We start from the raw sequence: 16,744 nt of genomic DNA, 5'->3' as shown, positions 1-16,744 counted from the left end.
CGGTCGGTTTTCTGTATAGTGTGGTGTACAGAACTCCATCCCGTTCTCTGATGCTGATGTCAAGAAAATCAATTGAGTCATTACTGCAGCTAGTAGTGAATTTAATGTCTTGTGATTGAGTATTGAGCCATTGAGTGAATGTCTCAAGTTCTTGTTGTTCTCCTGTCCAAATGATCAAAATGTCATCTATATATCGACGGTACTGTGGGGACCTCTGCCGGTTGTGGTCTTGATGCCAGGGCTCTCCGCATTGTCGTCAGTGCTGGTATTTGGGGAATGCTCGTGTACAATGAGACAATGTCCATTGTAACAAGTAATTGATTATTTTTGTCAAAAGGTCTTTGGTCCACAAGATTAATCACCTGCATAGTGAAATTTTGCAAATTTTGCGATTCCTTAGATGCAATGTAAGAAGCAACAAAAAAGTGCAATTTGGCGTTAAGGAATCGCAAATTACCACCAACTTCAAGTTGGTGGTAATTTGCGATTTCTTTGAAAAATTCACTTTTTTGCATTTTTCAAAGTGCAATGTGAAGCACATACATGCCCTCAGGGCATGTATGTGCGCCACATGTGCACCCATGCTTATTTTAGGGGTGCATCAGGGTGTCCTTTTGACACCCCTGCACCCTTGAAATTATTCTCAATTTGTGATTCTCAAATTGCGAATCGCAAATTGAGAATAACTTCCCATTCATTCCTATGGGCCTCCTGGCCCATAGAAATGAATGGGAAAGTATTCCGTAATTGCAATTCGCAATTTGCTAATCGCAATTAAGGAACATTAAGAAATCGCTAAAAATTGCGATTTTTTACATACATCCCTATTTGCAATTCTCAAATAGCGATTTCTAAAAAATCCCTATTTGAGAATCGCAAATCAGGATGTTGATACATATGGCCCCTAATTCTTTACTGATTGTTGACTTGTCACAGTGATTATGACGTCACCAAAGAACCTGCAGTGTGCCCTACGTCCGATGGCTGCATAATTAGTATAATGCACACAGCATGTGTTGCATTTACTATACACCAATTGAAAATGTTCATTTAAAGGACAGTCCACAACAGTCTTTTGCCCAGCACACACCTCAATCAAAAAAATCACTGTCTTTGCACCTCCTCAACACTGCATGTGACAGAACAGATACGACTCTTACAGCCACCATGCCACAATACATATATAACATGGTGGATAAGAAGAAGTACTGTGCTCTAAGGTCCTTATTCCACTTGCCCTAGTATTGCAGGAGCTAAGACTGGGACGAATAATACAAATTCCACGGGGTGCAGAATTTTGAAGGTGAGGTATTATTTCCTTCCCATTCTGAGTGAATGTGGAAAGAGAGAAAACACAGTAATACCTCACATTTGCTCACTATGTGTATATTGCAGTTGTTTCCTCACACACATTTTGTGGCATTATTACTTGCCAAATTCATGGGCAGAAAAAGTGTAATTTGTGAGCTCTAGCTAGAACTGCAAGTAGTTAGACACAAATCTCCATTTGCACTGGTGTTCGGATTATCTCAGCCCGTGGAATAAAGGCCATGATACAATAACAGTGCACATCGGATAAAAGGTTGGCGTACATTTTTGGGACAGGCATATTTTAGTATCACTATTTGGATCATCTGCCCCTCCCTAGAAAGACTCTTCCCAAATATTTTAGAACTATAGTCCAATTTTAAGAACGACAAACTTTCACGATCCACCTAGCTGAACTGGCCTAAAAATACCAGAGTATAAGACACTCTGGCAAGAGCCCTGATGACGACCAAGCGAGGACGAAACGCGTTGGCTTATGATTGGATATTCTTATATTTTGCTGACGATTGGATACTGTTATATTTTGGAGCTATTATTTTCCTTTGAATCAATAAATGGAAAACACATATGAAATGGGGAAAAGCTGCGCGCTCTGGGGAAAAGCTGCCACCACAGGGGAGGTCTGCAGCACAAGATCCCGGTGCCGTGAGGGGAACGGCGGAAAACTCCACTTTGCCAGCAACCCGACCGTCGTGAGGGCAAGGGACTACATCCCCCAGGTGCCCCGGCGGTCGGGTGACGTCGGCGGAGCGCCCGGAGGCGCGGGAACAAAGGCGGGAGAGCCGAGCGCTGTTGTGCGCGCTCTGGGGAAAAGCTGCCACCACAGGGGAGGTCTGCAGCACAAGATCCCGGTGCCGTGAGGGGAACGGCGGAAAACTCCACTTTGCCAGCAACCCGACCGTCGTGAGGGCAAGGGACTACATCCCCCAGGTGCCCCGGCGGTCGGGTGACGTCGGCGGAGCGCCCGGAGGCGCGGGAACAAAGGCGGGAGAGCCGAGCGCTGTTGTGCGCGCTCTGGGGAAAAGCTGCCACCACAGGGGAGGTCTGCAGCACAAGATCCCGGTGCCGTGAGGGGAACGGCGGAAAACTCCACTTTGCCAGCAACCCGACCGTCGTGAGGGCAAGGGACTACATCCCCCAGGTGCCCCGGCGGTCGGGTGACGTCGGCGGAGCGCCCGGAGGCGCGGGAACAAAGGCGGGAGAGCCGAGCGCTGTTGTGCGCGCTCTGGGGAAAAGCTGCCACCACAGGGGAGGTCTGCAGCACAAGATCCCGGTGCCGTGAGGGGAACGGCGGAAAACTCCACTTTGCCAGCAACCCGACCGTCGTGAGGGCAAGGGACTACATCCCCCAGGTGCCCCGGCGGTCGGGTGACGTCGGCGGAGCGCCCGGAGGCGCGGGAACAAAGGCGGGAGAACCTCTCGCACCGCGAGTCGCGCGCGGGAGCGCCGGGCTAAGCCCTCTGTGGCCCTCAGAGGCACGAGGAGGACGGGACGGGCCACCCCTTCTGGCTCCTGCTTTGGATAAGGTACAGTCAAGCTCCTCTACTTCCATCCCTATTGCCTTGAACTGCCGATAGCTATCATCAGGATAACTGTACACAGTCACTCAACTTCAATGTCCATCTGGGAAGAGCTGAATGCCCTCTGTGGCACACACTACATCCCGGATGCTCTATCCCCCCCCACAGTGTCTCGAGACACTGCTCAAACTACCTGCTCCCCCCAGGCTTCCCCCGTTACCACCCTCCCTCCACTTGCCAATTGCAGCCTCACAGTACCCGGACCCAGTACAGCCTCATCACCTGTGGACAAGGCTGAGTCTCGATCCCCCCTACAATCGTTTCTTCTGGCCCAAATCGAGCGACTGCTTGTTACTGCTCTCTCTCCACTGGTTGCTAAATTACATGATTTGGGAGACAGACTGTGCAGGATTGAACAAACGGTATCTCAGTCATACCCACCGACTAGAATCATTGTTACTCCCATACGCTCTCCCCCCACTAATACCCACAAAAGGCCTACAGACAATGCTCCCAGGATTTTACAAACATGTGATTCCCCTGCTACACCACCGACTCAAAGTGATCACAATATCACCCGTATTCACGAGCATGTCCCACAAAGAGCACCTGTGATCGCACTAGATAGAAGACACTGCATCGATTTACCCCCCGTAGCTGCCCCATATGTCACCATTCTCTCTGGGGTCCCTGCTCTCCGACCAGGAAAACGTGAACTGCACCGGGACCTTTTGAACAAAGCCATATATTGGCTCCAAAACAATAGACCATTACCTTCCCTGCTAGACGGTGGGATACAGAGCGTCAGAAGGGTGGGGTGGCTTGGTCATCTGCCCAAAAATGTTCCGGGGGACTTGATTCTGGTTAGGTTTAAGGACAGGAATACTGCCCCCTACTTGCGTTCTATCCAGCCAAAACTTGGTGATGGCTCCATTCGTATCTGGGACCTCCATGACTTTTATCCTGGCCCTCGAGCACCGAATCACAATAACAACGGGTGAAAAGGGGGGATTCTGTGTATTGGGGTTTTTATTTCTTTAACTGCTTACATGCCAAACTATTTTTAGTTGGGTCTTATCTAGTCCAATCCAATATCCACTGCACTTTATATTGCACTTTATACGTACTTCCAAGGCGACAAATATTACGGCCCCTTTTATTAAAGTGGGGCATAAGAAAATCGAGAGAAGCATATAATAAATTGTGAACCCTGGAAGATTACTATACAATTAATACTGTAATGCAATATTGAAATCCAGACGGGACATTACGCTAGAATAAGCAACGTTATATTGATGTTACAACGGTTCCGTTCGAGGTTATGCTCCATTTATTACTGAATTCATAATTCCCACATGTCGTTTCAATTTTAGCATATACATGGATTTTTTATACTGTTTTTGTAACAAGAATTAATTTTTCTGCTTTTCTGATTGTATGTATGCTTTTATGAATTGTTTTTAACATTTCGAATAAAGCTTTTGAACTGAACTGAGTTTGCCTATGGATTTCATTCTTGAAAAACAATAATTGATTGGTAACACAGCGGATACATTGACGCTCCTTTCCATTTGTAGAATTAATTTTTGAGGCCTGGGTCTTTGGCGTCAGGACATGGGAGAGTGTAGCGTCATTTATATATGACTTTGTTCAAATAAGACTTTGAATTGCTCACCAGTGCGCTTGGTTGTTGTGCCCCCATCGCCTACAGGAAAGAGACATTGTGTCTATAAAAGCAGTCGATGATAAACTGAGCTCTGGACTGGAGCACAAACACTTTTCAGAGTGTTGTGCTAACCTGTGATATCCATTTACTAAAATCATAAGGCTTCTAAAAAATATTGGTGTTGATGCAAATGATGATAGCAAATTGGAGAACCCCCTCCTGCCGAAGAGTATGGGGTAAGGCCTCATACCCATTTTTGTGTTATAACAATGCCCAGTGGAGCACTATCTATCTATTTATCTATCTACCTATCTATCTACCTATCTATCTATCTACCTATCTATCTACCTATCTATCTATCTACCTATCTATCTATCTATCTATCTATCTATCTATCTATCTATCTATCTATCTATCTATCTATCTATCTATCTATCTATCTATCTATCTATCTATCTATCTATCTATCTATCTATCTATCTATCTATCTATCTATCTATCTATCTATCTATCTATCTATCTACCTACCTGTCTGTCCGTCCGTCCGTCCGTCCGTCCGTCCGTCCGTCCGTCCGTCCGTCCGTCCGTCCGTCCGTCCGTCCGTCCGTCCGTCCGTCCGTCCGTCCGTCCGTCTGTCTGTCTGTCTGTCTGTCTGTCTGTCTGTCTGTCTGTCTGTCTGTCTGTCTGTCTGTCTGTCTGTCTATCCATTTATTTATCTATTGTTTGGTATAGAACAAACACAGCCCAAGGCCACTGGGGCACTTTACATGAACACCAGATTACATTACACAAGGTCAGATCCATTTTACTACAAGCAAGGTAGATTAAGTGATTTTCCTGAGATCAAACGACGTTGAGCCAATGCCAGGACTCGAACTTGGCGGCATATTTACAAGCCGATATCGCCACCACACCATCACTTTTTCTGATGTTGTGGTGGCGATAGGGGCTTTGCCTTGTTCACAAGGCAGCATTAAGCCCCTTGTGAATAAGGGAAAACCTGGTCTTAAACAGGAGCAACGAGGATGAAATGTTTTGTTTTTCCTCGTTTTTGCTGTTTTTTATTGTGTGCTGCTTTGTGCAGCACACATAGAAACAGCAAAAGGCCATTGATTGTTTATGTGTAGGATGGTGACCCTTCCTGCACATAAACAATCAATAAAAAAGTTGAGTTTTGCAATTATGTGTGCTGCATTAAGCAGCACCCGTAGAAGCTTAAAAATGCCATTTCAGATTGTTTACGTGCAGGATGGGACACCTTCCTGCACATAAAAAATCTTCGAATTTATAGGAAATCATTATGAACAACATATTGATTCTTACAAATTAGTTCAGATCAATGACAAATGTGATTATCTTGTTTGTGTATCTCTTTTTATCAATACATTCATGTTGTTTTAGACTATTTAATTTGGATGCATTTTATATATATGTATGACAATGAATTTTTTATTAATACATTTTTTTAAAGTTTGTGGATTGATGTGTTTTAGCAATCTCTAAACTCATTAGAGACGGGGAGTGTGAATGTTTTTTGATTGGGTGTTTGAATTTTAAATTATGTATCTATAGTTCCTTCCAACTGGAGTTATTTATGACTGATAAGTCTTTCTTGGAGCCTTGTCCCTTTGGATTGTGGGGCTCCTCTCATTGCATTTATTTACAGTTATACATATGCCAGGTGAATCATGCAAAGGGTTTTCAATTGTATACCCTAAATGACTGTAAACTAGTCAAGGTGTCCATGAATTACATTATTTGTTCTTGCTTTCATGATGATGTCTTCATTTTCAATAGTAGAAATGCAAATGCATTTTTTTTTTACTTCAGGAATGCTCCCCTTATGCGGCTCATCTATATGATGCTGAGGGTGCCAACACTCCGATGAGGCAGCTCCCAGGCCTTTGCGGCAACTACTGTACTGAATTCTGGCTCCAGTGTCGATCCACTCTTAGCCTTCTCATTGAAGAGACAGCGATCATGGATCTTGAGTCTGACCAGCGGAAGTTCTGTGGATTCTTGGTGCTTGATGATCCAAACTATTGCTTCCCCAATGTCTTAACCAATGCTGAATTAAACAACCGCCTCGGTGAGGTGCAGGAGGATTCTGAAGGCTGCCTCCAGCTCTGCTTGCAAGAGTTGGCCAATGGCCTGAGGAATCCAGTGGCCATGGTGCATGCCAATGATGGCACCCATCGGTTTTTCATTGCTGAGCAGCTTGGGTATGTCTGGGTCTTCTTGCCAAATGGTTCACGTCTTGACAAGCCATTTCTCAACATATCTAAAGCAGTTCTCACTTCTCCATGGGCCGGGGATGAAAGGGGTTTTCTTGGGATAGCTTTCCATCCAGCATTTAAAGCCAATGGGAAGTTCTACATCTATTACTCCATTTCAGCTAAGAAAGACGAGAAGATCAGGATATCAGAGTTTCGTTTGTCAACTCATGATATCAACATGGCTGATCACACCTCAGAACGGTAAGCATTTTGTTTATTTACCCCTCAGTTACTAACTTTTTGTTAGTTGTCCTTAAAAAAGGTGTGAAGCAAATGATTGCAAGTGTTTTAGGGACCATAACCACAAGAAAATAGATGAACAAGAAAGTCATTGATTCACAGTGAATCTCTGGCTTCCATTCTGGGAAACAGTTTTATGTTCAATTCCCATATTTATTTATTCAAAATGTGCTAAAATGATTCTGCTACTTGTATGTCACTATTACAAGATCTTCTATATCAATCTTTAAAAATATTGCATCTACTGAATTGCACACCACAATATTGTCAAGATATATATATGTTCTTCCCCAGCTATGTGAATTTGCATATTAGCTGGTGGGATGAGCAGATACCCACAAATTAGTGGGCTAATGAAGGGCTTAAAATGGGGCCTTGAAGACCTGGTATATCGATGACTTGTTTATTATTTGAAAGGGATCTGAGAGTTCCTCAAAACAGTTTATCAAGAAAATCAATGACTATAGTTTGAATTTGCAATTCGCCAATTCCATTAGCACACAAGAAAGTACATATTTTTTACTTGACTGTATATGTAAAAAATGGTAGGTTGAACACCAAAGCATTCAGAAAGCCCACCGCAGGTAACACTAAGTTGCATGCTCAAAGCTTTCACCCAAATAAGCTTAAATGTAGCATTCCCTTTACTGAAAACCTACGGATCAGACATAACTGCAGTGAAGAGGAGGAGTTGAACCATGCATAAGATGAATTGACAAACAGATTTACCTCAAGGGGCTACAGACAAGATATCATACAGGCTGCTAGTGATAGGGCCAATGAAAAAAGCATGAGAAAATCTGTTGTTTTCTAAAAATATGATTAAGAAGAGCATCAAGATCATGAAATCAGACTGATTACATGATATTGCTCAGAACATTAGGTAATTGGGAGAATAATGACTAAATATTGGTATCTGATTAAGAATGGTGCAGTTATTGGACACACCATACACAATAGGCTGCAGATTAATTTTAGAAGAGCCAAATCTATGTGGCAGGAGATGGTTAACAGTAGCCCTGAGATGAAGATTCTAAAAATTTGGTTAACAAGCAGTAAGGGATTCAGAAAATGTCAATGGTGTAAGGCCTGTCAGTATGGGGCAAATATGACTGATGTTATATCACATTTAACTAATACCCTATTTAAGATATGTGGAGCATTTTATTGCAAAAGTAAACATGTGGTATACATTTGAAATGCTCTTGTCCTAAGCTATATGTAGACACTACAATTTTTTAAGTACACAAGAGAATCTTGCAGCATGTGCAGGCATTAAGAATAAGGATCATAGCTAACCTGTTGCCAGGCACTTTGCGGAGGTGCATAATAGCATTGACAAAGAGATAAGATATTTTGTGGTGGATTTTGTACCCATGAATATGAGAGGTGGCAACAGGGAGCAGATATTACGGAGATTAGAGTCCCACTAAATATTGGATTTGAGCACCAAAATACCAGAGGGCTTAAATACAGGAGAGGAATTGTATATACATTTATATTCCCCCCCTTTATCTACAGCCACAGAGCTAATCATTACCTTTAGACTCAACAATTCGAATGTGGTTTCTTTCTGTTTTAATTTAAATTTAGTGGTTCAATTTACGTATTATTTTGCATTTTCTGGATTAGTATATTGGTGTTTGCTCACTAGGGCGTGATTCAGGACTAGTTATGCTGGTCAATTTAAGAAATGTTTCAGCATGTGTGATGTTAAGTCAACATTATGGAGCACATTATGCAACATATCATTTGTGGGAATAAATTGACACATGATATCATATTCCCACTTGGGCACAATTGTACACTTAAGGTTAAGGGTCCCGTTTTTCTGTTTTTACTGATTTTTACAGATAAATACAAACAGAAAACAATGTGTTTCCTGTCTGTATTTATTTTTAAAAGTGGAAAAATACTGAAAATGTTGCTTTTTTTTAAAGACTCTCCATGCTGTCTTTCATGAATTCCCGGCAAAAGCTGACCAGATAGGCAGCATGGGGAGTTAAAAATTAAATATGAGCAGATTTCTTCAAATACAGGCATATATTAACATATATTTGCAGTATAACGCTGTGGGTGTAGTGTTTTGTTTTGTAGTGTTATGGGGCTGCTTAATTTGCTAAGATGTGACCAGCATCCATGTATGAGTGCACGTCCAAAAGTTAAATAAATGTGGAAATAAACAATTTTACGATTCCATTTATTGTGAAAACACAAAATAAATATGGATAAATACCATTAAGATGGCCAAAAAATAAATATGGAAAAATACAGATGGAAATGTTATAAAAATAAATACCATAAAACAAGGAGCCCAACTTATGCTGCAGCTGAATTCAATTACTGTTTTTAGCGGGCATCTTGCTTATTTAATAATGTGGGGCGAAATAAGCAACATAATTATTAGAGGCTGATGGATCAATATGCCGATAAATTCACATTTCTTTTGTGCAATACAAAATGTTAATTATGTGAATGCCTTAGGGATACACTGTGAATGTATCAATCTAACAGAAACACAAAGTATTTCTTTTAAGTATTGATAATGTATCGATTCAAAGAAACACAAAGTAATTCTTATATATTGAGCAGACAATGCATGTGGTTGTATAAATAGTCGTTGTTCAAAGCGGAGCACACTTGTTTGCTAGGGGGTGGCAGGAGCACTGTTTCTGCTATCCCATAGCAAACTGCAATGTCCCAGGGGTGGGCACAGCAGGACATTGCTGGAGCCGACCCTGGGGGCCATTTATGGCCCCAGGGAGGTGATGGTCCCCGGAGCTGCGTGAGGGGCACGTGGCATGATTTTTTGGGCCCTAGGCGTCCTTGTGGGACCCCCTGAACAGGCCTAGGGGGTCAGGGTGTTTCTACTCTGCCCCCAATGCTTTTTTCCCGTTTTTGCTTGTAACTCAGTTCAACCGATTCACAAGATGACTGCCAACACTTCCTGGTTTGAAGTGTTGGCAGACAATCAGATCTCAGGCACGAGATCGGCACGGGTTGTGAATCCACCGTGGCCACAATTGTATATTTGAGAAATCTTTACACTTCTCAGGAACTACTGAACAGATTTACACAATTTAACAAAAAGAGTGCTTTCTTGACCAAGAGCTACCTTTCTGCCAAATTTGGTGTAATTCCGTTCAGCACTTCGAGATGTAGCCATGTCAAATGTTTCCTATGGAGCCACCTGAGCCCTTCCCTGGAATGTCAGGGAGGGGATCCACCTAACCTCCACACCTGCCTGAGAAAATATACAACATGATCAGAGGACCTCCCTTAAATAGTGGCTTGAGATGCTGCCATTAATCATAGCTTCCCCAGTGTGCAGCAGCCATCTGTGGGTAGAGGCAGAGTCAGTATGCCAACACCATGGGACAGAGCCCCCTTCACATCATCTTCATCCAGGGGAAGTGATGGGAGCAACAGTCACCTAGGGCTAGCCAAGACAGAGAGAGGAAGGCACTACAGAACTACATTACCCGTGGGCCCTCTCCTTTCTACAACAATAGTAGAGAGCCTGGAGCCGGGAACATGCCACTGCATTGCAGGGTAGGTATCTGCTAGTTAGCCACACACTCAGGGGAGGGGGCAATGTGCATACTGGCCCCAATGCCAGCGGTACAGGCACACTTGGGTTAATACACATGCCCCTCACTGCACGTATGAGCTGGACTATTGTTTGCCAATGCCCAAGTTTTAGCAAGAGGAGCATGCAGGGCCAGACCAATGCATTTGGAAAGTGCAAGTGAGGGTTTTAAGAGCTGGTTTTATGGGGCTGTGCTGGCTCTGTGGTTCTGGGACAATTTTTGTTTTCATTGTCTTGGCAAGGAAGCCTAGGTGGATATATAACAAATGACCAGCAGGGAGTTGAACCCTGTTAGGATTAATCTAATTTGGATTACAAGTTAAAGGAGAACATTTGATGAATCATTTTTAGATCATGACAAACAATCTTTTTTTGTTTAAATCTCTTTATGAGAGGTTTACAAAATTGAAGTACAATGAAGCAATATAATCGGGCTGACACCCACAAAGTATCCATGTCTCTGGAGTCCCTCCCAGTGGGGCATTACCTGGTGCCAGGCAGGCAGTGAACAACAAAACAAACACAAGGAGATGATGGACAGAGCGCTGAAACTTTATAGAAGTTCACCCTCAGTCACAGATCTGAGTTGAATCCATCATCGTTCTTTAGCTCACTTTGCCACCCCAGTTCAGACCCAGCCATATTCAAATCAGTCTTGACACTGTGCCTCGTGGGAACAGTCCAGCCCGAACTGCCAAGCCAGGTCTTCCCTGAACCGTGAACAAGCATCCTGGGACCGGTTTCGGGGTAACACCCCTCATCAGCCAGGCTAGCTTGAATCCAGTGGCTGGGTCTGAACTGGGATGGCAAAGTGAGCTAAAGAACGATTATGGATTCAACCCAGATCTGTGACCGGGGGGTGGGTTAGCGCTACGTCCATTATCTCCTTGTGTTTGCTTTAGACACTGAACAACCAACAAGTCATAGAAACAAACAATGGAGTACATTTACATAGGGGTCAATCAGGAGCACATTCCATGGGCTCTCAGGGCAGCCTCTCATCGTTCTTTGCCTCTACCTTTACCACATATGTGTCCCACATAGCACAGTTGGGTCCCCTGCTATCCTGAAGATGAAGTCGGACATGGACATCCACCTCTGCTGAAGCCAACGCCCTACTACCGGGGCTTAGCTGGTCTCCATGACAGCACTATCTGTCTCCGAAAGGGCACCAAGGCCGTGCAATAAACCTGTGTGTGTGTGCTTATCACCCTTAGTTCTGGGGTGTATACCTAAGAAACAATATTCGGGGGTGAGGTGTATCACCTTCTCCACCACTCCAGATAACATGTTCATCACCTCAGCCCAGTCCCCTAATGGCCAGGGCAGTCCAATACCATGTGGTAGAAATCAGCAATTTGTTGGTGACATCGCGGACAATCCGAAAGAACCCCCAGGAATATCCAGTGAATGCGTTTTGGTGTCCGGTATGTCTGATGTAAGTATTTGAAACACATGTAACAGGATTGAGGATTCCCAGAGACGTCCTTCCCATGCACCTTAGCAATATATATATATATATATATATATATATATATATATATATATATATATATATATATATATATATATATATATATATATATATATATATATATATATATATAATTAAGATTGTAAAGCGCCTGGTTACACTGACTAGTGTGTCCCCGCGCTGTATAAAGCCATAATCAACTTGCCCATTGCTTGTTTGCCAGGGCGGTACCCCATGCAGCCTCACACCATCCCATAGTGTTGGGTATTTAGGGTGCTACAAATTACAGTGACAGCCTTCCTGGCATCCCTGTGTGTTAGTAACACTTGCAGTGGGATTGATGTCTACGGTTCCATAGCCAGTGCCCCAAAAGAGTGGCAAACACATGATGAATAACGTTACACTGCAGAAAGCGACCCACGGGTATCCCATGGCCATCCCCCAGAGCCTGAAACATCTTGAGCACCTTCTCCTGATATAGGTCCTCAGTTAGATGTACCTCTGCCTACTTCCGAGTACGCATAGCACTCCGGTCAGAAAGGTCACCTATCATTAGCAGCTGCCAAATTGATAACTGGGGTGCATAGCAGAGATGCCTCCCCCTGCCACAGACATACTTGTGCCAACACTTGAGTACCACCAACATTAGTCTGTTTTCTTTGGTAGCCTTCAGGGCATTGTGTCACAGAGATGTTAGGATGGGAGTGCCCTGCAGGCCTCGTTTTACCTCCCCCCCCCTCAGTACTCCGAACCGACCCCTGCCAGCGCATCAGCCATACGAGACATTCTTGATATCATTGTTATCTTGTGGGACCAACGCAAAGTGGAATCAAAAATAACTGTTTTTGAGCAAGCCAGTTTGAGTAGTAACAGTCACACACTGAGCCGCCACAAACTATACAACTTGAGGCTCTTTAAACATCATAAGTTCTCTTTTGTTTTTAAAGTGACAGAAGAAGAAGAAGCAATTGCAATTCTGTGCTCATCACATACGAAATTCCACCATGTATGCACAGACAATTTAGTGTTATCCTTCCAGCAAGACAAAATTACTTTGAAAGCAGTTGCAATGAAAAGATCAAATAATTTAGCATCATACGAATGTAAGTCCAAAACATCAGATAGGGAACCTAAAAAAATGTGTAACAATGAGACTGGTTCAGAAAAATGAAAAATACGCATGCAATATTCCCAAACTGAGTTCCAAAAAGTAAGGACAGAGGGGCAATCAAACAAGAGGTGTTTGAGTGTACCAGGGTGGGTGGAACTTGAGGCTCTTTAAACATCATAAGTTCTCTTTTGTCCAGGATTGAATCCGGAAGAGACCTTGGCCATCTAATGAAGGCTCCTAGAACAATCCCCAGCTACAATGGATCTGATTGCCCATGGCATGCACGTTAGCTAATACATTGCCATCCAACAAGGCTAGTCATATGCCTGGAAATGTCTGCATTGATAAAACCCGGCACTGAGAAGCCTTCTTGGCTCTGGCCCATGTCGGTAAGCTGACTTGCCACTACAACCTAAAGTGCCACTTGTGATCCTCAGAGGATAGTCACATCGCATAGGTCATTTTAACAAACAAGCATGGACAGAGTCAATAGATTAGGTAAATTAATTGTTTTTGATGTTGCGCTTATGATTTTCTCTTGGGCTCACAGACATTTTATAGCCAATGCCTGGGTGTTTGGAAACATAAGCTCTCAACTTGTCAAAGTTGCGAGAGTCCCTAAAAAATAAATTGCTTGATCAACTCAATCTGCCTATTTAAATGCAGTGGCCTGGCATTCTGGATATTGAATCAGCATGTGATTATTTTATCAGCAAAAATGTGGTCATAATGAGGATATACCATATGTGCAGTGGCTGGTATCTCAATAGAGGTTGGTGGGTGGAGTTCCTCGATCTTCCAAGTGCCACTGAAGACAGGCATTAGCTGGGCTAGTGGCCTGAAGAGAAAGTATCAGTTTAGGTAATTTTTCCCTCACACATTGATACTGCGTATTAACAGAAGATAGCTGATCAAAAATATACACATGTAAGTGTACTCTTACACTTTGAGTAATTTTACCACTTTTGACTTAGTTTTCACCATTTAGGGGTGTAAAGTTACTCAAAAGTGTAAACTTAAACGTCTATGCCCCCTGAAACAGAAATGGAGCCACATTTTTGCATGTAAGTTGCTACAGCCAAAAACAAGCAGAAGTAAGTCTTGCACCACACATGGCAAACCACTGATACTGCCACACCCTTCCATAGAAAAATAATGGAGGCAGGGACTTAAGAAAATAAAGGTAAAATAAAAGAATTTATTTTGACTGTTGAAAAATGTATGCACATTTAATTACATTTTTTTAATCTAAAAATCAAACTAACTTTTATTTAGTTTGAAAATATTTGAATAAACTTTTTTAATTTAAAAATGAATGGACACGTTTTTATTAAAATATAATATAACTATTTTTATTTATTACTATAAATCACTTTTAATTATTAAGGCATGATATCAACTACATTTTTTACTTTAGGATGGATTTTTTTTAAATGTAAACTTCAGCACAATAATGTTAATTACATTTTATATATTTAAATTAGGATTTAATTCAAAATGAATAGTGCTGTAACATTTTTATTTTGTTCTACATTTAAGAAAAACATATGCAATTAATCTACATTAATATTTCACCTAAAAATATTTTTACTTTAAAAAAAAAAATTAATAAACATTTTAAGATTCATGCAAGTATTCCACCCATAGCTTTTTCATTCCCCTCGTTGACAATGCCATGTAATGCCAAGTGTCAAATATTGAGAAGCTTAAAGGAGAAAAAGTGGAAGATGGGGCAGGTGGCGCATGCAATGGCTGCCCCTGCTGCCATTAGCGTTCTCCAGCCGGCTGCAGCCACTAATGGGACTTTGAGGCACCGTGCGGGCAGGTCTCAGAAAGTGATAATTGGTGCAGTGTCTTCTGCCACCTGTGCGATTGGTGATCCATCGATTGCTGAAAATAAGGAAGCTGAAGCCAACCATCTTTCAATCTAGAGGAAATGCCAAGCTGGTGAGCACTGCTAGATTAAAGTTCTTGTGGTTTGGACGCAGCCTGTCAAAGAGGCAACTAGTATTACTTCCTCCAGCCCGAGGAAGACAACTGGAAATGTGAACAGCAACGAAACACTTGTTGGCTAGTGTTTTGAAGAACTTGTGTAACAAGGATATGACCTTTGAACTCATGTGAATCATCTTATAGGAGACTTTTTTCAAACCTTGAACTTCTTTCTGCAGAGCGCTCAGGGATTAATAGATATTTACTCATACAATTTAAGAAGCCAGCTAGCCCTCTTCATCCATTGGTGTGTTGTTGTGTCATTCACACTTTTCTTCCATCCCGTGCAGCATATAGCATGGTGCAAATGGTTATCCCAATTCAGCCATTGGCTAACTCCACCATGAGTGATGGCTTTCAGCTCTTTCACAAGGTCGACATATGTGCACAAAAGGGTTCCCCCTCAGTGCCAGGGACTACTGTTGCAATGCGTGCTTTAGTAGACCATACAATTGGTTGCCTTTAGCCATTTTGTTTATATTGCCAAGGACCCAACAGGTCCTCAAACAGTGCAAGCATACAAAACATGCTTTGGGAGATCCAAAAAGCTCACAGTCAGCGCCAGCATTATGGACTTTGCCATTGCTTCTTGTCCTTATGGTGTTTATGTTATAGTACTACTATATGCTACTTATGACCTTTATTGTCAATAAGGTGTTCTTTAAAAGTCATATGTTGGCCTGTGCAAAATGATTCCCCAATCATTTTCTAGGCATCAGTCATAATTACACATTGGGAAAACCTGAAACACTGCATGCAGTACTAAGGAGGGATTCACAAAGCCAGTTTTTCATTTGAGGATATCATTTATGCATGCACAAATTCCATCACGCATTTTCCACAATCATAAATGGTATCTAGATCTGTAGTTACTGACATTGCTAGTGGAATGTTACAGGAGGGTTTAAGGCAAATTCAATTCAAATTAAATGAACACTCATAATGTTTCAACTTTCTGGATTTCATAAACATATACAATATCTTTCCAACACTTTCTGCACTTCTGAACTTACATATGGGTGTATGTGGTGCATTTTATGTGTACATATACACCAGTGTTTCCTAACTTCGCTCCGTTCAAACGTGCTTGGTCATGCTTCTGCCCGCCCTTGTGGACATGCGTGCTCCGCTCTTCTGCTTACCCGCTGAAATGCTACAGGACCACGGAACCAGGTCCCAGGAAAGCAGGGCATGGGAGCATTGAGTAACCAAGCCCTGCGTAAACAAAGGGTCGGACACCCTGAATCCAGCTATCAGCAGCTTGGGGGCAGGGGGACCTTTGGTTTCTGACAAATTCAAGCAAACTCGAGCTTGGGCTACGCCTGCAGCATATTAGAGCATCAGAGTAGCATAGACTTGCTCCATAGGATGGTCATGACTGAGTAAAACACTCTATTAGAAGGGATACTTACCACTTATATCCACACCTAGCTCCTGGGGACCACAACCTGCAAGAGGGTGCCCATGGTGCGTTGGACTCAACGCAACAGTGCTCGGCCCTCCTAGGGAGCCAGGGCGGACAGAACATTGAGACCGGGCGAGAAAAG

The 16,744-nt window shown here is 42.7% G+C and overlaps 1 protein-coding gene across 1 annotated transcript in view; it reads left to right on the top strand.

Moving 5' to 3' along the window:
• LOC144782866 (HHIP-like protein 1) overlaps window positions 1-16,744 on the top strand; it is a 298,970-nt gene that overhangs the window by 106,710 nt on the left and 175,516 nt on the right. Inside the window, exon 2 of the mRNA XM_078662124.1 lies at window positions 6,346-6,992. Coding sequence (XP_078518250.1) covers window positions 6,346-6,992 — 647 coding nt within the window. The remainder of the gene's footprint in view (window positions 1-6,345; window positions 6,993-16,744) is intronic.

Source organism: Lissotriton helveticus, chromosome 9 (assembly GCF_964261635.1).
Source record: "Lissotriton helveticus chromosome 9, aLisHel1.1, whole genome shotgun sequence".
Taxonomy (NCBI): Eukaryota; Metazoa; Chordata; class Amphibia; order Caudata; family Salamandridae; genus Lissotriton; species Lissotriton helveticus.
This window is presented reverse-complemented; position numbering and strand designations above follow the sequence as displayed.